The sequence below is a fragment of the Pelobates fuscus genome, chromosome 1 (assembly GCF_036172605.1).
Source record: "Pelobates fuscus isolate aPelFus1 chromosome 1, aPelFus1.pri, whole genome shotgun sequence".
Taxonomy (NCBI): Eukaryota; Metazoa; Chordata; class Amphibia; order Anura; family Pelobatidae; genus Pelobates; species Pelobates fuscus.
Window position 1 is genome coordinate 292,323,646 of NC_086317.1, and position 23,845 is coordinate 292,347,490.

The 23,845-nt window shown below is 44.6% G+C and overlaps 2 protein-coding genes across 5 annotated transcripts in view; one reads left to right on the forward strand and one right to left on the reverse strand.

Annotated features, from left to right (window-relative positions):
- TXNL4B (thioredoxin like 4B) overlaps positions 1-1,868 on the forward strand; it is a 10,468-nt gene extending 8,600 nt beyond the window's left edge. For all 3 annotated transcript variants that reach the window (XM_063457508.1, XM_063457491.1, XM_063457499.1), the window contains exon 4: positions 1,422-1,868. In XM_063457508.1, the coding sequence (XP_063313578.1) occupies positions 1,422-1,587 (166 nt within the window). In that variant the 3' untranslated portion in view covers positions 1,588-1,868. The remainder of the gene's footprint in view (positions 1-1,421) is intronic.
- Positions 1,869-3,257: 1,389 nt separating this feature from the next.
- On the reverse strand, positions 3,258-23,792 carry LOC134614039 (putative protein ARB2BP). 2 transcript variants are annotated; one of them, XM_063457477.1, is made up of 2 exons: positions 23,713-23,792; positions 3,258-4,511 (listed from the first exon to the last, which is right to left on the reverse strand). In XM_063457477.1, the coding sequence occupies exon 2, from the start codon at positions 4,504-4,506 to the stop codon at positions 3,439-3,441; it is 1,068 nt and encodes a 355-aa protein (XP_063313547.1). In that variant the 5' UTR covers positions 4,507-4,511; positions 23,713-23,792; the 3' UTR covers positions 3,258-3,438. The 2 variants fall into 2 exon arrangements, with proteins under 2 accessions (XP_063313547.1, XP_063313546.1); XM_063457476.1 differs by having other exon boundaries at positions 23,616-23,792.
- Between the last annotated feature and the right edge of the window lie 53 nt (positions 23,793-23,845).

The window sequence follows — 23,845 nt, forward strand, 5'->3', positions numbered from 1 at the left end:
CACTCACACATTTATATTTTTTATTCTAATCCACCCGGCCTCCCTACCTTTGGGAGAGCAGAGTGGGCTTTCCCTTTGGTCCAGTGGGGCTGATATTCCTGCGTGCGAGGGAGCAGTCTTCCTGCAGCTCCTCTCTGCTCCCTCGCACTGTCTGCAGTGAAGCCGGGGCCGGAAATACGTCATATTCTGGCTCCCGGCATCATTACACAATGCGAGGGAGCAGAGAGGAGCTGCAGGAAGACTGCTCTCTCTCGTGCTCGCCCAGCTTGTTGCCTCCACACCTGTTTGTCCCCTTATCCAAGTCCCAGCCAGGGTGTGATGCTCTGTGGTGCTTTGGTGAAGCACTTACTGCTCCTGTGAAGCCACGCCCATTGCTATTCATTGTCTGAGAGTATTAATTTTGTGCAATTAACTTTGCACAGAATTTATATTCTGGGCTGGCTAATGACATCCCAATGAAGGTACCAGAGCTGGACTTAAACTTCATATGTTCAGAGTTTCAAAATGAAACACTGCACATACAGTCTTCAGGCACCATGACCACTTCAAATCACTAAAGAGGCCATGGTGTTTGGAATAATACTTTAAAATATTCTGCATAATCCCCATTTTTTCAAATTTCATCGATTGAGCGGCATTCTTGTTCTGCCAAGATCATGGCAACAGAGTTATTCACTAAACCAGGAATCCTGGAAAGAAAATTGCAAACTGTATGTCAAAATACCAGAGTTTGGAGAATATTCCAAATTCTTATACGTTTGCCTAAAATTTCCAATGTCATTGTTATTTCTGCACATGTCCAATTTTAATAATACATTTGTGACATACCAGCAAAAAGTAATGTTTGTGAAATGGTCTTTCTTTGGGGAGGATAGTGTATGAAATGGTTGATGTTAGAGGAACACTTGTGTTAGGAATACATGCAGTCTGGATATGCCTACTTAGTTTTAGGCTCACCAAACGGTGACCAAGATTCCAATTCTTCTGATAATTAAAATAAAAAGTTTTGGGGTGAGAGAGGTGGTTAAGACTTAAATGGGTAACACTGAAGGCACCATGTGTACATTACCTACAGTGTTTCTTTAATATTGCATATCTGCTGCTGCCTACATATGCCTGATCTAGGTTACAAATTATTATTATTATTGCAGGTCTCTCACTATTTACCACCCATATTCTGGAGATGTTTAACCCCTTAAGGACCAAACTTCTGGAATAAAAGGGAATCATGACATGTCACACACGTCATGTGTCCTTAAGGGGTTAAAGGAATTTTGTATTATTTGTGCACTATAACCTACCAATAATAGTTAGAAGCATGTCATACTTCTCAAATATATTGCTGTCAGGTATTTGTCTCTTATTTTCTCAGATTTTATATGCATTCTAACAAATTTATAATCAATGCATTATTTCAATAGTTCTCCTGATCACACAAAGTTTGTTGGCAGCTTCAAGACAAAGCAGGACTTTATAGATCTGATAGAAGTAATCTTCAGAGGAGCGATGCGTGGGAAACTAATTGTGAAAAGTCCAATAGACCCCAAGGACATTCCTAAATATGATCTTCTGTACCAGGGAGTTTAGAAGACACAAGATGCATGATGAATATTGACCTAACATGAGAGAAGCTTAGTACTGCTATAGTTACATCGAGAGTGCCAACCAACCTGATAATCAATGAAGGTCCAGAATATCTTCTGTCTAATGGATACAGATTGGAATGCTTGACACCTTTTACTCATTGCTGTACAACTGTATCTCTGAACTGAACCAATAGTTATAAGGACTTGTCATGGCATATAGCTTGTAAAACAGTCTGATTACATAGATGATGCACTTATAAACTCAGGAGTGTTTGACTTGTATATCAGACTGTATCTTTTATTTTTTATGTTGGTTACAATACTGCATAAAAATGAGTAATTTGTTTAAAACAAAAGCATATTTTCATCAACTTTGAATGAATGGTTGCCTTGCCCCATGTTGCACAAACACATTACAAACAAGATTGTTTTATCTCAAGTTTGTTAATCACTGTTATACCTCTACTTTCCATATGTTTCTACAAACTAAAGTGTGATTATGGCACAGATACATTATGCCCTTTATACTGGTGATCATTGCCTATTATATCAAGTGTCATCTCCCTTTCTGGTTGATGAAATACATTGAATGCACATGCCAGACCAAAGGTGATCTGTTCACTTGGTTGCCCCGTTTTACCAATGGTTTATGTCCTCTTCAGACATTTCTGGGAGTTGTGTAATGCTAACTCCAACTCACAGAAACCCGAGTAATGATTACATGTATTTTTGGAGCAAAAAAAAGAAAACATTGCACAAGAGTAAAAAAATAATGAAATGGTCTGGGTGCAATGTCTCATGTCCCTTAACCCTACTGTGGTAATTATTGCAGTTTCTGATAAACTGAAATAATTACCTCTGAGGGTTAACTCCACCTCCAGTGGCTGTCTACTAGACTTCCAGCTTCAGATTTTTCCCCATAGGAAAGCATTGAATAAGTTATGAGGGTGGCAGTGTTCCTTTAAAACTGACAAAACTAAAGTGGCAAATGCCAGTTACATCCTCATTTTACTAATACCAGGAGTTTTAATTGGAATCGTGAATGGTCTCTGTAACATTTAGTTTGAAACACAATCTACCTATGGATATGTAAAGCCCTGATTTATATGTTCAGATAGAATCTTATATGATTTAGCAGGTATAAAGCGCAACTTAAGTGTCAGTTATAAGACATGATTTATTAATTCATAAGAAAGAAAATAAAGTCAACTGTGCTGAAGTTAAAGGGACACTCTAAGCACCAAAATAACTTGTAGAACATAACTTAATGAAGCAGTTTTTGTATATTGATCATACTCCAAAAGTCTCACCACTCAATTATCTGCCATTTAGGAATAAAATCACTTTGCTTATGCATCCCTAGCCATACCTACACTTTTTGTAATTTAGTAAATCCCTGCACACTTCCTGAAAAAAAGCTCAAATTATTGCACGTCCCTTATTGCACAGTGGGTTTAATTTAGAGTTTACACTGCCCATAAAGATGCTGACATTTGATTAACGAATGGGACAAGGAAGCTATACAATGAATCTCACTGAGAAAGTGAATGATATTCTATATGAATGAATTTCAAACATATAACCTGAGCAGAGCCTGTAATCTGAAATATTAAGAAGTACAAATACAATAAGAAAATAAAACTAGTTTTGTCTGTATGTACGTATAAGGACATTGAGTTGCCTTTTTATTTATGTTTTCATTGTAGTGCACACAAAGTTCTAGACATTTTGTGAATAATGCATAACACATAAAGTGTGTATTTTCTACTATCAGTATATTTTTTTATTTTTTTTAAGTTCTTGTATGAATTCCTAGCCCCTTTGACTCTAGTGCTTTTTATAAATAAACTGTTTAAATTGATTGTCTTTTCTTTGAAGCACTTCGAGTTAACATTGTTCTTGATGGTAAGGTTACACTTCTTCGACATTTTGAGGATCGGCCAAGAAATCTGAAAACGGATTGGAGTGCATTATAGGGTGCTAGGTTGTGGTTTTCTGTTCCAGCGGATACTTTGTGACAATCAAATTTTCTTAAAGTGCCTATAGGTCTGTCTAGAGGTTTGAAACTAACAACCCAGCTTCTGCAGTTTGTACGCATCCAGTTCATTACTTTAGGGTCTGTTCTTGCTTGATGCTCAGTATGGTGGCTGGAGTCTATGAATGCTACCGCACTTACTTTGCTCATCACCTCTACACTTTTCTTGCACAAGAGATCAAGAAAAACCAACCCACCATATCCATGTGCAATAAAAGCCACATTAGTAGCAGCACTTTTTGAAATGAAATGGTCCCAGACATAGCTAGTGTGCTCCTCTGGAGAGCTACATCCTCTTTTTGGAATGAAAGCCTTCTTGTGAACATGAGATGTATGTAAATCACAGAAAAATTCAGATTCTTCTTCCTTTTTCACGACTATCTGGGTTTCTTCTTTCATCTCTAAAAAGTTGTCATTGGGATTCAATACTATTACAGACATGTGGTCCCTTATGGCAGTCTTAATATATGGAATTTGTGTACCTTTTTCTAAAGAGTGGTGGAATATTGCCTTTTGCCCCCACTGACCAGCACGAATTACCCCTTTGTCTTGAAGAAGAACAAGTAGACTTGTCTGCATACTTAATAATTCTTTGCTCATGAAAAAGAATGACTTTGGTTCTTCATCACTGGCATCAGTTGGAATTTGAATGCTTTGTAGGTCGCACTCTTTCTCCAGAAGTTCATACACATGAAGAGTAATCATATCTCCAAGTATCTTATACCGTTTGTGGTTTCGGTCATATCCATTTTTGTAGAAGTTGTATAGAAAGGGTTTCTTGGTAATCATATGCCTGAGCTCTCCCTGTTCATTGAAATAGTAATGCAAGTCTTCTAAACTTTCGGAGATACCAAGACTTTCTCTGAATCTCAACAATCCTTCCATTGTAACTGAGTAAGAAAAAAAACAACTCTTAGTGCAAGAAGTAACAGTACAAACAACATACAATCCTCCCCCTCCCCCCAAAAAACTGGCAATGTAATAAATGTAAAAGTCGATTCTGCTCTGTCTGCAACAATGGTTTCTATGCACATGCTTTCTACAATTTACTGACCTTACTACAGAATAACAGGTACCTAACATGCACACAACTGTTTGATTATGTTCTATAAAAAAATACCCTGTCAGCTTTTGATGTACTGCATATGGTAGGTGATGGTGTAAGTAGCAGGGGCAATACTGCACATAGTAGGTGACGGTGTAAGAATTAGGGGCCAATTCAAGGAGGTACCACAATGGCAGAGATATGACCATGCACATGACCTATACATTTCCATTTATAAATGAGGCATAAAATAAACATAAAAACTAAAAGGGGCGTATAAGCAACATCATAACCACTACAGCTCAGTGTAATGGCTATGTTGTCAACAGTCTACAAGTTTTCCGGTTTTGTTTTATTTAAAGCGGCACTGTCATGCTGAACTTACCTTTCTTTAATCGATTCCTCTTCTCTCCCTCTGTCAGGATCTGTTATTCACTTCTTCCTGTCTGCTCTAGTTTTCTTTAAAACATAGGGAAAAAGTAGGTTTCCTACGCCTGACCATCTATGACCAGAAGAGGAGCAAAGTGTGCTATGTTTCCTGTGGTCAGTGAAATGTTCCCACAATTCTCACCTTTCCTCCGTGTTCTCGCGATGACTCCTTTCCGTATTCCCGAAAGCCGGCAAACCTACAGAATTTCATCCTAACAGAATGAGAGCAGTTCGTCCATTCGTGGTAAGACGAAATTCTGGACTTTGTTCGGTCCGAAATTTAATTAGAATTAATGAAATTCCGACGGTATTAGGGAGCTACCTATCAAAAGGCTAAAGACCAAGATTGGTCTTTCAGCAAACTTTACTAATACCAATTACCAGATTTTACTAATTACATGACATAAAGTCATGATTTTATAAAGGACACGGAGGCGAGTATTAGGCTTATCTCTTTCTTTTATTCCTCAGCAGCAAAGAAAGGCTAAGGTGTTTATTTGTAGAAAAAAGAAACATGTATAACTACCCTCACAGGGTTAACATTACATAATCTCCTATCCAATAGGAGCAGTCCTTCTCTGATATCCGTTCATGTAACCTCCTCCTCTTCCTCTTTCCTGATGTTGCTGAAGCTAAAATTTATTCCTGTAGCGATTAACTACCAACTCGTTCTAAACTCGTTCTAAATATATCCGGTTGTGGTGGACGAGCAAAGCGAATTCCCCTTAGGAGACGGCATACAAGTAGTTGTTGACCCATCGGGGTTCCATCTATTCCTTGGTGTCCTGCTGAGATCGCCGATCTGTAGACGTTGATGGTTCGGTAGGCTAAGCCTTGATTATGCAGGTTGGTGAGGAACCGTAACAGGTAATTTACAGGCGCACGTACGGGATCCACTTTGTTGGTCCATGCACCAACTAGTCCATCCGTTCCAGGCATAGGTAGGAGCGTCTAGTTCCAGGCGACCAAGCTCCTGCCTGTAGTTCGATAGTGTCTTGTGGAACATCTGGTATGATCCAGGGTCCCATGAAAGGAGCCACGCTAAGAATTTGAGTTGCCCCTGGGCCATGAGGGGGTGTGGATTGCCCTCTGGGTCTGATAAAAGGAACCAGGGATCCAGAAGCAGTCTCGGGAAGTCCATGGACATTTCCATTAGTGTTGGAAACCACGGTTGGGCTGTCCAAAACGGTGTTATGAGGACCAGGGACGCTTGAGTACGTCTGAGATGTAGTAGTGTGCGAGCTATGAGGGAGAATGGAGGAAAGGCATACAATCGGCTGTTCGGCCAGTGTTGGAGAAAAGCGTCCGCTGCTAGTGCGTCTGGGTCTGGTCTCCAGCTGAAGAACGCTGGTAGTTGGGAGTTTAGCCGAGATGCGAATAGGTCGATTTGCATCGGGCCCCAGAGCGTTTGAAGCTGTAAGAACACACTGCGGTCCAGCCGCCAGTCGCTGGCGTCGTGTAGATGTCTGGAATGCCAATCCGCTACTACGTTGGACATTCCTGGGATGTATTCCGCTTGGACTGAGATGTTGTGTTCCAGGCAGTGGTGCCAGAACTCCTTGGCCAGGTCTGCCAATATCTTTGATCTCGTGCCACCGAGGTGGTTGATGTAGCAGACTGCGGAAATGTTGTCCATTCGTAGGATGATAGAGCAGTTGGTTATGCCCCCGAGGAGGGTCTTCAGGGCGAAAGATCCCGCCATGAGTTCCAAACCGTTGATGTGCACGTTTTTCTCTGAGCACAACCAGGTTCCTACGGTGGAGGTAGGACCGCAGCGCGCTCCCCAACTGTGTGTGCTCGCATCGGATTCTATGATAAAGTCCGGGGCAGTCCCGAATATTGCTCTGCCGTTCCATGCCTCCATATGTTGCAGCCACCATGTGAGCTCCTGTTTGGCCTCGTGGTCGAGTGGCACAGAATCGGAGTACGAGTGCCCTGAGCGCAGTTGTGTGGCCTTTAGACGTTGTAGGGCCCTGTAGTGCAGTGGCCCCGGGAAGATTGCCTGGATGGAGGCCGAGAGGAGTCCGATTACTCTGGCTAGTTGCCGGAGTGTTAGTACTGGTCTCATAAGTGTTCTGCGGATCTCCTTTTTGATGAGTCTGACTTTGCCCGTCGGTAAGCTGAGAGTCCCGGTAATTGCGTCTATGTGGAAACCCAGGAATTCCATGTTTTGGGACGGGGTAAGTACCGATTTTTCCCAATTGATGAGAAATCCCAAATTTTGTAGCAATGTCAATGCCCATGCCAGGTGTTGTTGCAATTGATGGGCCTCGTGTGTCATGATCAGCATATCGTCCAGATAAATGATCATCTGCACGCCTCTGCTGCGTAACGAGGTGACCACTGGCTTCAGCAGCTTGGTGAAGCACCAAGGGGCCGATGAGAGTCCACAGGGGAGGCATTGGAATCTCCATGTCGCCTTTTCCCATTGGAATTGGAGCAGGTGGTGGCACTCCTCCGCAATAGGGATTGTAAGATAGGCATCTTGTAGGTCTAGTTTCACCATCCAGTCCCCTAATCTGAGCAGGTCTCGCAGGCAGTGGATACCCTCCATTTTGAAATGGTGGTACCGTACAAATGCGTTTAGTGGCCGCAAGTTGATGACTGGACGTACTCCGCCGCCCTTCTTGGGCACCAGGAAGAGGTTGCTCATGAACCCAGGGGATGGTGAAGGGACCTGATATATGGCGCCTTTTTCTTGGAGGGTGCGAATCTCTTCGCTCACTAAGCCCTTGTCTCGTGTGGAGAAAACTATGCGGTGTGGCATGAGTGTTTGGACCGAGGGTCGTACAAACTGTATGTGGTAACCCCTGATGGTATTGAGGACCCATATGTCTGCTGTCAGTTGTTGCCAGGACTCCATAAAGTGTAACAGTCTGCCCCCCACAGTCGGTATACCTGGGGAGGGGAAAGGTAATACACTCACCATAAGGTCGTCGGCTGTACGAGTTGCCTCTGGGTCCTCGAGGTTGCCATGGTCTGGCCCTGACCGGAAAGAAGGGTGAGGGCGTTCGACTCTCTGGTGGCTAAAATCTAGCCGTGGCGGGACCTCTGTATCCCGAGTAAGAACCGCGGGAAGAACGGCCGGGCAGACGGCCCCGGTGTCTGCCGGCCCCACCAAAAACTCTTGGGGAGAACACTCGCTTTAAGTTTGTCTGTGCCTTGTCTAGGGCCGTAAATGTGCTCACATAAGTTCCCAGTTCTTTAACAAAGTTGTCTCCGAACAGGAGACCCTTGGCTTGTGGTCCCGGTTCGGTGAGGGCCATGTTAACGAGCTTGGGCTCGATTTTCATTAATATAGTTTTGCGCCTTTCAGTGGCCAGCGCAGCGTTTGCGTTGCCGATGAGGCATATCGACCTCTGGGCCCAGCCTCTAATGGCTAGCAAATCAAGAGGTGTTCCCTCATTTAAGGCCGCTTCGACCAACTCAAAAATCTTGTCACTAGGGCCTAGTGTATCCAGCACTTTATCTTGACAATGGCGTAGGGAGTAATCAAGTCCCTTCTTTGCCTTCCAGCCAGACCTACCCAGGAATTGTGCTATTTTTGGGTCAATGTCTGGCGTGGCGCAGGCCATATCGGGCACTGTTGGGCGTGGGCATTCCACCCGCAGTTTTTGCCTGGTGGCTTTATCCAAAGGTTTGCGGATTCTGGCCGATATGTATCGTGCCACATGATCGGTCGGATACCATTCCGCTGACGTAGGATTTTGTAAAGTATCCGGGTCGAACAGGGGTTCGCCCTGGGGGTCCAGAATAGCGGTTGCATCCGCAGTGTTATACGAGGGGTTGGCTGGATTGCGTGTTGGACTACGGTCCGGGGAGGAAACCTCCCATTCGTCTGAGTCGACTTCGTCGGACTCGTTCGAAACCTCCTCATTATCCGAACTAGAGTCGGAAGAATCTGTTAGGGCTTTTGCCCTCTTCCATGTCCGCGCCGCTGTTGCCCGGCGGGTGGCTCGTTTTCGTGGGGGCCCCACAACCTCAGGTGTGACAGGATGTACCCTGTCCGTCAATTTAGTTTTGGAGGCATGTGTTCCCACATTGTGGGTTTTACTCATGGCCTTACGGCCTTCTCTGTGTAAAGGATGCCCCTCTGCGGCCCTGGCGTGAGTCATTTTGGGGTTGGATGCCTTAATGGCACTCGAGATGGAGTGTGATAAGTTATCAGACATAACCCCCATGGCAGTAAAAATTGCTTGGTTAACTGATTTAGACATGGTGGCGTCCAGGAGCGAGTGGAACTCCTCAGAGTCCAAGTGCTCCAGAGGGGCCACCACGTCCCCTTGCAGGGTTATGGGTTCAGCCACAGTGGGTCTGTGTTGGGCCTTGGTATCCCCTTTATCACTGGGGCCAGGGGCAGAGGGCAGACTCAGGGGCCAGGGGCAGACTCAGGGGTCTGCATCTTGGGGCAGTTAACTGTGACCCAGGAGTAAAAGGCATATATATATATATATATATATATATATACCCTGATGTAGCAGTAGTGTGAGGGCTACTAAAGGCAGGAGACAAGGCAACAGGACAGCAAAAACAGATTGCACTGTTAACTTACCGAGTGTTCCCTCAGGAATGGCTCCTGGGAGCACTGGTAAGCTGACAGGCACACTAATTAGGCCAATCAGCTCGCGCCCTGTCAATGGGCTGAACGAGCTGAAGGAGAAAAAGAGCGGCAACATTTTAAGTTTGCCGCCCCTTTAAGATGGATGCCGGTGCGAGGTCAGGACCGCGCATGCGCGCGGTCAGGACCGCGCATGCGCGCGCGGCGCTCACTGATAAGAGGATGCGGCGGGGGAACCCTCTGCCGGGAGAAAAAAACGGGCCGGTCCCTTAGGGTTCCCTGCGCCGTGTGACCGTGAGAGGAGGGTAATAAACTACCCGGCGGTATTCTCGGGGCCGGTATCCCCGCCGGGGGGGCGGGGTACTGGCAGGAAAGTGCAGAAAGGGGGAGGGCTGAAACCAAACGCCCAATGCGTTTTGGTGCGAGTAATGCAGGTCAAACAGTCATTAATCAAAATTAAAGCTATATACACATATAGGTACAACACAATGAAAATGACATGTAAGAAAAACAAGGTGTTACTTAGCTGAGGCAGCAGCAAAGAAAGAGTAAGAGGAGGAGGTTACATGAAAGGATATCAGAGAAGGACTGCTCCTATTGGATAGGAGATAATGATGTAATGTTAACCCTGTGAGGGTAGTTATACATGTTTCTTTTTTCTACAAATAAACACCTTAGCCTTTCTTTGCTGCTGAGGAATAAAAGAAAGAGATAAGCCTAAAAAGAGCCTCCGTGTCCTTTAATAAAATTAAAAATTACTTGTTATTAGCAATTATTCTGCCCCTACTCACTATATCGCGAGTAGGGGTATGTCTAGCCTCTGGCTGCTCACTGTTGTAAAAAAAAAAATAAACCCACCCGCCCCCCAATAAATGGCCCCATGGTGGGCATCTCTTTTGTCTCTTTAGCACAGTTGACTTTATTTTCTTTCTTATGAATGAATAAGTCATGTCTTATGACTGACACTTTTAAGTTGAGCTTTTTACCTGCTAAATCATATTGATAAGATTCTATATATTGCCCCCCCCCCCCCCGAACCACGCATGTGGGGGCTATTCAAGTAAACAGGGGACATAGGATCCCTCTTGGCCCCACCCATGAACGGCGGATGGGGGCCCTAAATTACAATAAGGGGGAGGAACCTACTGTCCTCCCTCCCGGCCTCCACCCCTGAATGGCAGGTGGGGGCCCTAAATAACAATAAGCCCCTAGTCAACCCCCCCCCCCAACATTTTTTTAATACCTACCTACCCCTCTTGATACCGGAGAAACTGACGGAAGCCAAGCACAGAGAGATGGACACAGGTTTCTTCAGGAAGGAAGAGATTCTTTATTGGATCACCGATCGGGACTCAGAGGGACTAGCGTCACCAAAATACAGCAAAGTCTGAGTCCTGAATACATAGAGTACATTCCTTATATAGCACTGTAGCTCCTCCCACAATTAACTACACCCACACATACCCTTAACCTATTTAATGAATAGAGTCTAAACTCATCCATCCGGTCTAACCACGTGGCTCATCTGATACAAAGGAGAGGGACGCGTAATTCCAGTTCTTACATTCCTGCACCTGGTCAGTACAGTGATGACAGTATCTTAGCTACGTGTTATTAACTAACTGATACTACAAACACATATACATACATATGCCTTGTGGCAATCTTAGCCTGCTAAACTTGTATTTTACTGGAATTACATCACATTCCCCCCTTTGATGCCTCTGATATTTCACAATTACTTGAGGCATCACTTAACCTTGGTTTGCATATACCTCAGGTTACCATGAACCAGACCAGACTTATCTTATGATGTGAATCTTCAACATTCATCTTCTTGCATTGGTTCTCCCTGATCTAGAGCCTTATACTTATATATCGCCATTATCTGTGCAGCAGCCTTCCTCTCTGCTATACTTCCTATCAGGCTTTGCACAGACCTAACTACTAAGGGTATAAGACACGGTAGGAGTAGACACAACAGTAAAATCAGTAGGACTCCACCTACCACTGCCTTAAGCCCTCCAAACCACTCATACCAGCTACCAAACCAACTACTTGGATTGTACCCTTTCCATACCTGAGTAGGCACATGCGCTAGTTTAACCATATGGCTAGTAAGCTCAGCTATTGCTTGCCCTTCGTCATCTATTTGAAGACAGCAATTGCTCAGGTTAAACTTCCCACATACACCTCCCTCTACTGCCAAAAGGTAATCCAAGGCTAATCTATTTTGGTACACTGCTGTCCTCATCCTGGTATTATGCTTCGCTAGAAGATTGAGTGCTTGTGAGGTCTCATTAGTAATAATCTCAACCACCGCCTGTAATCTTATAATACGGTTGAGCATATAAATTGGGGTTCTATAACCAAAGGTACCATCCTCAGCCCACGTGGCTGGCCCATAGTAATCTATAATACGCTGGGGAGGCCATTCATCATCTTCCCAGGCGCCTATCTCTATGGGTCCCCTTTTCTTCCTATGATTCACATCATACACTTTAACACCTAAAGTCTCACCTGTTTCAATCGGTAACAAGAAGAAGGATGGTTTGAGCATACCCAACACACATGCCCCTTCCCAGTCCTGTGGCAGCTCCGAATAGGCTTTCTTACCACAGATCCAGTACAAATTTGCTGGGGCTCTCCAAGTAGATGTGATGGATAGATCAAACCACACATCCTTTAAATTGGCATATCTAGCAAACGGGTTAGATGGTTCTGAGACATTTGAAGCCGACCACCAAGTTGTATTCTTTGTATCATCATCATAAGCTTTTTGCCCTAGACAAGTTAATTCTCCTACAGAAGTATTATACATTATTCCTTTCCTTGCTATGCAAACATAACCTATGATGGAGGTCTTTAATCTCCACTCAGATTTACCTCTAACACTCATATGATAATCGGCTTGTGTAGATATTAATTGGTCAACTGCCTCAGAACCGGACATTACCTCCTTTGCTTCCCAAGGCCATTGGTCTCCCATGTTAGTACCTCCACACACATAGCAGTTGGTAACATTAAGACTACCGGCAATACTTTCAGCTAGGTCAATGAACAGGTTTTTAGCGTTATGGGGGATCTTATTATCTATACTCATCTCTTCATAAAAGGAATGGTATACTTGATGAGTCTGGGAGGATACCGTATCAGTCTCTATTCCTATAAACAATAATGTCCCAGGATCTAAACCCGTCCCGTATATCTGAAACCCAAATAAATTTCCATACTTATCTAGGAACTTGTCGGGGTTATTAATAAGTATATGGACTGGGTTGCATTCCATAGACTTACAATAAGGGCTAGTCGGCAACTTAGTCACTATCATGTCTTTATCTACTGTCTGTCCCCAAGTCGCCCACCCCACACAAGACCAATATGGACAAAAGTTATAGTCTTTATTTGGGCATCTAGGACTCACATATTTATTTTTACTACTGGGACAAATATATTTATCGTTAGACCCATACGTCCTCTCCCATCTAAGATCCCCACATACATTCCACGGCTTTCTACCACTCGATATCGCTTTACACGCATCAAATAGCAGAACACCCGAAGAATGTACGGATTCTAACACCGTTTTATTAATTAGGGTCCCCTGAGGATCTCCATTCCTGAGAGTCAACCAAATTGTACGAGGCTGATACTCCGGACTGAAGCACTTAGGTTCTCCTACTCCTAAATGGCACACACTATAATCTATATTTAAGTATCTACATCTCGATACATCTCCTTTACATTCGTATTGTGAATGCCAAATTAGGGTTTGGGAAATATGGTTACCTGTTCTCGTAGTCTTAATGCATACCTCACAGCTAGGAGTGTCGGTACCTCTACCTTCCTGAATATAAAAACACATATAAATAAACACTATCAAAAGCACATCTTTCGCCGTCATCCTCAGTCTTCGTCCGTGCGATGGCGCCTCAGCTTCCAGGATGTGAGGGGCTGCAGGGAATGGAGTTCTGCTCATCTTCACAGGTGTCCCTTCGAGACTTTCCTGGCTTATACACTATGTGATGGTAAGCGGACAGGCTTTATTATGGCCTTCTCACTCACACCTGTAACAATAAAATTTGTAATCCACAATAATTCCTCGTTACTCCGACTGAGTAGTGCGTTTCAACCGGATCTTGCAGGGATTCTCTGGATCTGCTGTAATTTGCCAAGAATCGACTGCTGCTGGTTTAACCCTGGAGTGATGTATCCACGGAGTCACTTCGGCTACTTTTATCGCTGTAGGGGTAGACAAAAGAACAACATAAGGACCTCTCCACTTGGGCCCTAACGGTACATTATTCCACTCTTTAATCCACACTTGATCTCCTGGATGATAACTATGAACAGGGGGATAAATATTCACAGGTAATCTATCTTGTACCCATTTCTGTACCTCCTCCATAGTCTTACCCAACTCTACAACCTGCTGCCGGGTAATTCCTTCTCCCAACTGACTCAAGTCCCCCCTTAAGTTACCAAGTACGGGAGGTGGTCGCCCATACATGATTTCAAAAGGAGAGAGGCCCATCCTTCTGGTAGGGGTACTGCGGATTCGCAATAAAGCTATGGGTAAGAGAACGTTCCACTTAAGTTGGGTTTCCTGACACATTTTAGCCAACTGGTTCTTTATAGTTCTATTCATTCTCTCTACCTTACCAGAACTCTGGGGTCTATATGCAGTATGAAGCCTCCACTTTATACCAAGCATATGAGTCAGTTGTTGTAGGCACTGGTGAACAAAAGCTGGACCATTGTCCGATCCTATAGAACAGGGTAGTCCATATCGGGGTATTATTTCTCGTAGCAGGAATCTCACAACTTCTCCTGCTTTCTCTGTACGAGTAGGACATGCTTCTACCCAGCCTGAATAGGTGCACACAATTACCAGCAGGTAACGATGTCCACCCGATTTAGGCATCACTGTAAAGTCTATTTGTAGATCGGACATGGGGAGTCCCCCCATAAACTGAACTCCTGGTGGCTTTACTGGTCCTTGTCTTGCATTATTCTTAGCACACGTTACACATCTGCGTACAATGGCCTGAGTCAAGTTGGACAATCTTGGTATGTAGAAATGTTTTCTAAGAGATTCTTCAGTACTGTCTCTCCCAGAATGTGTCCCGTTGTGATAATCTTGGACAATTTCTACCGCTAGCGATGCTGGTATAACTATTCTTCCATCTTCTAGCTGATACCACTTGTTCTCCAGATACTTTCCCGGTTCAGTCTTTAACCACTCCTCTTCTTGAGCTGTATAAACTGGAGTCCATTGGGACAGTGGAGTTGGTATAAGAGCAGCTATATGCCCTACATACTCCTGTCTTCCTGATTCAGCAGCACGCTTAGCTGCACTATCTGCCATCCGATTTCCCTTGGTTACATCACCATCTCCTCTCAGATGCGCTCGACAATGTATGATACCGACTTCTTTCGGCTCCCACACTGCTTCCAATAGTTGTAGGATTTCAGCTGCGTATTTGATTTCTTTGCCTTCTGAATTCAGTAGTCCTCTTTCTTTATACAAAGCTCCGTGGGCATGAGTGGTTAAAAACGCATACTTAGAGTCCGTATAGATATTTACTCTTAAACCTTCAGCCAATTGTAACGCTCGTGTTAGTGCTATTAATTCTGCCTTTTGTGCTGATGTTCCTTTCGCCAGTGGCCGAGCTTCTATCACCTTGTCTATTGTTGTCACTGCATATCCTGCATAGCGGATCCCTTCTTTCACATAACTACTGCCGTCGGTGTAATATTGAACATCGGGGTTCTGGATGGGAAAATCACGAAGATCTGGTCTACTTGAGAATACTTCATCCATTACTTCCAAACAATCATGTTGACTTTCAGTAGGTTGTGGCAAAAGGGTAGCTGGATTTAAGGTGTTTACAGTCTCTAAATGCACTCTTGGGTTTTCACACAACATTGCTTGATACTTGGTCATACGGCTATTACTAAACCAATGATTTCCTTTGTAATCCAACAACGTCTGTACTGCATGTGGGACTCGTACATAAAGTTCTTGACCCAGAGTGAGTTTATCGGCTTCAGCTACTAGCAGGGCGGCTGCAGCTACGGCTCTTAGACAAGGTGGAAGTCCGCTGGCCACTGCATCCAGTTGCTTAGACATGTAGGCAACAGGTCTTTGCCATGATCCCAAGTACTGTGTCAATACTCCCACAGCCATTCTTCTTTGCTCGTGTACATATAAGTAGAATGGTCGTGTGTGATCAGGTAGACCTAATGCTGGGGCACTCATCAAAGCCTTCTTCACATCTTCAAATGCCATTTGCTGTTCTTGGGTCCATAAGAAGGGGTCGTGCTCTGTACCTTTGATAGCTGCGTACAGAGGTTTTGCTAGTATCGCATAACTGGGAATCCATATCCTACAGAAGCCTGCTGCCCCCAAGAATTCTCGCACTTGTCTTCTATTCTTGGGTATTGGTATTTGGCAGACAGCTTCTTTTCTCTCTGGCCCCATAATTCTTTGACCTTCAGAGATATGGAATCCTAGATACTTGACAGTTGGCAAACACAACTGAGCCTTCTTCCTGGACACCTTGTATCCTGCCTTCCAGAGAATATGTAGTAGATCGTGCGTTGCTTGCTGACATTTTTCTTTTGTAACTGCTGCTATCAACAAGTCATCTACATATTGTAACAATACACACTCTCCTGGGATGGACTCGAAATCCAGTAGATCTTGACTTAGAGCTGAACCAAATAGGGTAGGTGAATTTTTAAACCCTTGGGGCAGTCTTGTCCAAGTCATTTGGCGTTTTGAGCCCGTTACAGCGTTCTCCCATTGGAAAGCGAAAATACATTGGCTTTCTGCGGCAATTCGGAGGCAAAAGAAGGCATCTTTGAGATCTAAGACTGTGAAGTAAGTAGCCCCGCCCGGAATTAAAGCAAGCAGGTTATATGGATTGGGTACAACTGGATGTATGCTAACAACCGCATCATTGACTGCTCTTAAGTCCTGTACAGGTCGATACTCATCTGTACCGGGCTTTTGAACAGGCAGCAATGGGGTGTTCCAGGGGGAAGTACAGAATTTTAGGATACCATACCGTATGAACTTATCCAGATAGGATTGGATGTTCTTCTTAGCCTTCTGCGGAATGTGATATTGTCTTAGGCTCACTGGATAAACCCCATGTTTCAGTTCAATTTTTATTGGTGGAATATTGCGGGCCAGTCCTGGTGGGTTGTTCTCTGCCCAAACTCCTGGTATGTTAAACAATGTCTCATCACTCCTAGGGTTTTGGCTAGTCAACACTGTATAAAGTCGCCACTCTTCTTCCTTTGGTACGGATAAAGTCATAATACCTGAAGGTCCATTAAACTTTAAGGATGTTGTTCCATTTGGTAGGAACGTAATCTGCGCTTGTAATTTGGATAGCATATCACGTCCCAGCAATTGGACTGGACATTCAGGCATATAAAGGAATTGGTGTTTTACTACGTGGCCTCCCAATGTACAGAGTCGACTTTTAAGAACCGGTCTTTCAGCACTTCTTCCAGTTGCTCCTATCACAGTAATAGTCCTTCCAGATGGAGGAGCAACTAGATTAGTCACCACTGAATGTTCAGCACCAGTGTCGATCATGAACGCACTCCTTTTCCCCCCTATTGATACATCGACCATAGGCTCCGCTCGACCAAGGGGGATGGAGCCCGGTCGGTATCAATAGTCCTCCATGACCGTGTCAGCCAATCCTACAAAGTCCCTACCTTCTCTATCGCGAGACCTTTGCGCTGCTGGAATATACCTGTCTTCCCTAACACTTCCTCTGTTCCCATTACTCCCTCTATAACCATTACTCCCTCCGGGGCCTCCTCTACCTCTCGCTCTACCTCTAAAGTTTCCGTAGCCTGCCCTGGGTTGGTCTCTCTCGTACTGCTCTCTTTGCGGACATTCGTTCCTCCAATGCCCTTCTTCCTTGCAATACGCGCATTGATCCCTACTCAAAGGCTCCCTACTCCATCTATTATTGCCTCTATCTGGGCCCCGTTTATCTACGCCTGCGATCGCTACCGCTAGCATATCAGCCTTTTTACGCATCTTGCGCTCTTCCTCTTTCTTACTTTCTGTATCCCTGTTCATATAGACCTTATTTGCTACCTCCATTAGTTGGGTGATGGACATACCTGCAAACCCTTCTAGCTTTTGTAGCTTGCGCTTAATATCTCCGTAAGCTTGGCTGACAAAGGCGGAGTTAACCATTCGGGAATTGTCTGCGTCTTCCGGATTAAAGGGGGTGTACAAGCGGTACGCCTCCAATAATCGGTCATAAAAGACACTGGGCGCTTCATCGCTTTTCTGGATCACCTCAACTGTCTTCGACATGTTAATGGCTTTCTTTCCTCCGGCTTTCATGCCAGCAATTATAGCGTCTCTATAGGCTCTGAGTTGAACCATATCAGCACCATTTACGTTCCAATCGGGATCAGTGTTGGGATAGTGTGTTGCGGCCCATGCTGCTGGATTAGCTTGGTTCAAAGCACGGGCTCTATCTTCTAATGCTTTAATGGCTGCTTGATTTATTCTTGTCCTTTCCTCATTGTTAAATAAAGTCATTAGTAACTGCTGGCAATCAGCCCATGTCGGATTATGCGTCTGTACTATTGAGGTGAACAGATCAGTCATGGCTTGTGGTTTCTCAGTATACGAGGAATTATGGGTCTTCCAGTTTAAAAGGTCGGTAGTGGTAAATGGGACATATACGAAGACTGGGTCAGCGTGTGCCATTTGACCTGCGGCATCGATATAAGCTGACCCGGGATTTAAGCGAAGAGGCATCTGATAGTGCTTTAATTGTTGGGCACCAGTCAACTGTCGGGTTTGGATGGGGCTACGTAGGGAAGCGTCAGTCATGGGTTCCGGTCGGGGAGATATAGGGTATGGGGATGTGGGAGGTTGGTTTTGGGAAAAGGTAGTGAATAGAACACTTCGGGCCGAGCTAGATGAAGCTTGACCGGAAGTCTGAAGTGGCGCCAAATCAGGATATTCGTTTCTAATGGGGGTGGATTCTGGTTCCGGAAGGGGAGATTTAGTACGAGGGGGGGTGGATCCTGTACTGGAGGAGGAAGCGGAAGTGGATGAGGGTAATGAGGGGAGGGGTGCAGGACTTCCTGCGTTTGCGTCACTTCTTCTTAACGGAAAGTAAGGGGGCGGCAAAGGGATCTCGGACTCAGGGGGCGTGTCCAAAATGGGCCTAACACCAGTCCTAGTGGACGAGCAAGTCCTAGCTACCATGAGGCGACACTGCTCCTCGTGGCATGTCTGGAGCCATTTTGGCGAGTCATTTACGGCCTGTCTCCAACAGTCAATATAAGGAAACTGGCCGTAAAGTTCAGGCCTACCCGATACAGCCACGTGTAAGCGCTGTACCAGAGTTGGATCCAAACTGCCACGTGGCGGCCATGCCGCAACCAAAGTAGGCCACTCCCTAGTACACAAAGTGACCAAACGTACAGGAGACATCTTTACCCCAAAATCACAAACTTTGAATCCCTTTTTAAAATTCTTAACCATACATCCTAAGGGATCCGGAATCGTTGACTGCGACGCACCCATACTTAACAATGGAACGTCGTCGACAACGAATACTATACACGCGTACTATTCAACAGTCACACCCGTTTCCTCTGGCAACAGCACCACGTGGTACGGTTACCAAGTGAAACGTACACAATAACAATAAACACTCAGGGAATTCCCGTACACACACAGCTGTTACACCAGTCACTATATAATCAATATTATGCCCTTTGGCGTAACTATACAGTCACCCACGCTATAATTCTCTATATACGAATTACCCGTCTATAACACACCCCAGTAACATCGTCTTTTACAAATAGCGGTTACAGTACGGTTAGCATAGGTCAAAGCACAAGTTAAGGTCACAATACAATTATTAGTGGTTATGGTGTTAAACATGCAATGGACGACAATGATTAGTACTTATTATATAATGTCAGTAAATATACAGGGTTATGGTACCGTGCACTATAATACAGCAACACACTATTAACACTCTCGCTAGACGGCTGAGCTCGCGCTATCTAACAAGATATACACTTTACTAAAACAATCGTTAACACATTTACAATTCCCAACTAAACTATTGGCCAGTACCTTGAATGGACTACCTAAAACTATATACACCCGTTTTGGTTAGCCACACTGCCCAATCACCACATATATAGCGAGCTAGAGAACCGAATTTACACAGACGCCTCTTAGTCGCACTATACAACGAGCTAGAGAACCGAATTTACACAGGCGCCTCTTAGTCGTACTATCAAAAGTCTAGTGGGTTCCAAATTTACACGCCTTCCCACTTAGCCCAGATAGGATGAGAACTAGCGAACCGAATTTACACAGGCGCCGCTTAGTCTCCCGGTCCCTCCGACCTAGCGAACGTAATATACACCCTAGAACGCTAGTCTAGACAAGACACCGGTGTCCGGCTAGGGCTATTTACACCAGGACCCCGCCTGACTAACCAAATCAAACGGTCTGACTAAAGAGCGTTCGATCGAGCGGTGCGCCTTCGCTCCTTCCCTCCGACAGAGGGGGCAGATACACAGATTCAAAACCCCTTTGGGCCTACCGCACAATCGGTATACCCCTAGTGGGTCCTGCCGTCTAAAACAGCAGTTATCTTACCTCCTCGTTCCTGAACCTGAGTTCACACTCATCGACGGGGACACCCCAGCACTTCTCACGTAGAGGCCGATGATCTCCTGGACAACAGACCAGTGGCGCCGAGACGAAGGGAGGTCCACGCAGAAGTTCAGGGGTGCAGCCGTAGAGAACGTGGGCAAAGATAGACCGTCTCACGCCTCTGCCTCTCAGCTACCGTTGAACGATGAGCTTCCCGGCCAATGCACCAAATGATACCGGAGAAACTGACGGAAGCCAAGCACAGAGAGATGGACACAGGTTTCTTCAGGAAGGAAGAGATTCTTTATTGGATCACCGATCGGGACTCAGAGGGACTAGCGTCACCAAAATACAGCAAAGTCTGAGTCCTGAATACATAGAGTACATTCCTTATATAGCACTGTAGCTCCTCCCACAATTAACTACACCCACACATACCCTTAACCTATTTAATGAATAGAGTCTAAACTCATCCATCCGGTCTAACCACGTGGCTCATCTGATACAAAGGAGAGGGACGCGTAATTCCAGTTCTTACATTCCTGCACCTGGTCAGTACAGTGATGACAGTATCTTAGCTACGTGTTATTAACTAACTGATACTACAAACACATATACATACATATGCCTTGTGGCAATCTTAGCCTGCTAAACTTGTATTTTACTGGAATTACATCACACTCTCACCCTAAAAATAGTGAGGGGGGAATGAGAAAACTAAATCCCTGTAAATAAAAAATAACTTACATTTGATAAGGAAGTGGTTTTCTGGAGTGAGGGGTATGGTTCAGGAGGCATGCTCATAGTGCAGAAATCAGGAAAAAAAAAATATTTTATGCAAAATCTATACAGATTTGAGCATGCAAAAAATACAGCATTTTAATGAGGCCAAAATTATCAAATGCATTTAAGTTGTGCCGCTTCTTCTCTATTTATATTGTGATCCTTGGCTTTGTGAACCTTTGCTGTCTGCCTTTGACACTTGTACTGTAAATACGTGAATCCTTTGTAGCTAGCACTCTTTCTGCACAGTTCATACACATAAAGAGTAATCATATCTCCAAGAATCCAGTCACAGACTCCAGGTGAGACAAAAGCTCAGAACTTCCATTAGTTTCCTGAAGCTAAGCCAGGCACTCAATTGATATCCTCAACCAATGAGCTAAGGCCTATCTAGCTCAGTGCAGACAGGTTCCTCCTGGAGGAGGTGATTGGTGCCCCAAAGGGCCCAGGTAAGTTCCAGGAGGATGCCAGGGCACTCATGGCACATTAAACACTACAGTGGGCTAACATGCAAGAGGCCTCGTGACAATATCTGCATATATCAACAGCATTCAAATTGTCAGACAGGTTATTGAAGAGTAACCATGTGCACCAGAATCTCATCACTGTGCCAGCCAGTATCAACCTTATAAGCATATAATTTTATGGCATATATAGGTAGTTTCTATATAGCAGTGTGTCCAACATATTACAGGTGGTTCACGTTTTGCGACCTACCTGTTTTACGATGGCTCGCGCTTACGACCAAGCATAGATTAAAGGGATTCCCTGCTCTTGTACGTTTGTCTATGTTCGGGGAAATGTCCCTGAACACAGACATGCGCACCAGAGCAGGGAATCCCTTAAATCTATGTTCGGGGAAATTACCCTGAACATAGATTAGAGGGATTCCCTGCTCTGTTGCGTTCATCTATGTTTAGGACCATTTCCCCGAATATAGAAGAATGCAGCAGAGCAAGGAATACCTTTACTCCTCACTTTCTGACTAATTTGTTCTACGACCGGGTCGTAAGAATGGAACCTGGTCGGTAAGTCAGGAGTGTCTGTATATGATTAAAGTGCTACTTCAATCCTTTTTTGTGTGTGTGTAGGTACTTTTTCCATATAATGCCCTGTTGGTTGGAGCATCCCTTTAACAATTACAACTGTCTGATAAGATTGTGCATGCATAAGGGAATATCTTCTAATTACAAATATCATATTTGTAATTAACTTTTGATCTGGTACCAGTGGGGGCTGGTCAGTTATCCACTAAAGTGTAAATTGTCAGAAATCCAATGTGAGCTTGACATTTTAGGCCAAAAGAGCCAAACTGTAAACATAGTACTTCACACATTACATAAGATTAGTCATTCAACTCAACGTTATAGTAAATTTAAATCCGAAATGGGAAATCTAACAGAAGCTTTTCTAAAATTCCCCAATTCAGCTATACAGGGTTTACTACTAAAGTAAGAATTTAGAGTGAATTTAAATTTTAAGGTAAAAATAGCTGAACTGGAAAAATTCTCTAAGTCAACAATGCTTTCAGTTTGGCTACTATGTCCTTAACCCCTTAAGGACCAAACTTCTGGAATAAAAGGGAATCATGACATGTCACACATGTCATGTGTCCTTAAGGGGTTAAAGGACCACTATAGTGCCCGGAGGGTGCCCCCTCCCGCCAGGCTCTGGGGAGAGTAAAGGGTTAAAACGTACCTTGACTCCAGCGCCGGGCGCTCTCCTCCCTTTCGGCTAAATGCCGCGCGTGCATTCAGCCGGTCTCATAGGAAAGCATTTGCAATGATTTCCTATGGACGCTTGCGTGCTCTCACTGTGATTTTCACAGTGAGAATCACGCAAGCGCCTCTAGCGGCTGTTACTGAGACAGCCACTAGAGGATTTGGAGGCTGGATTAACCCTATTATAAACATAGCAGTTTCTATGAAACTGCTATGTTTATAAATAAAAAAAGGGTTAATCCTATAGGGACCTGGCACCCAGACCACTTCATTAAGCTGAAGTGGTCTGGGTGCCTAGAGTGGTCCTTTAAGTTTGCTCTTCACTTTGAATTTTCACATTAGTGAATAATCCCATAAAGTCACACAGGGTCATTTACTAAGGTGAGGATTCAAAGTGAATTCCAGTTTTAATACCAAAATAGCTGAATTGAAGAACTATTCCAAATCGTCCATGCTACTAATGCGGATACTTTGGTGTAAAATGTGAAGTTTACTTTGAATTCTCACTTTAGTAAATAACCCGGTATAGTTTGGGTTACTTTGACCTCAGTGTTGCCATTCCAGTCAGCTCCCTAAAACCCTGCATTTAGTGAATAAAGCCCACAGTATATAGTTATATAGTGCTGTAAGCTTGGTCACCATGCTGGGTTACAGGTTTTACACGGGCTGCCATAGCCAGAAAATCCGCCACATGGCTGGAGCCTGGCTAAGCGTTCCCCATGAAGCATTCTGGACATAATAACGGAGGGCTCTCAGGAACCGTCACCGCTGTAACACTACCCATTGCAAGCCAGCAGCTTACGCTTTGGAAAGCGCACGACAAACAAAAGGCACTCGCTAAAACCCAGCACAGTGTGACCCGTCCCGGCTCCCGTACCCAGGACTGTGATCACGTGGTGTTCGCCTTGCCGATGTCAAGTCACGTGGTGTTTGTTGACGTCGGAAGTTCGCCTGGCCCGGCCCGGCCCACATGCTAAGACGTCACATCCGCCCTCGTAAGGGACTGAGAA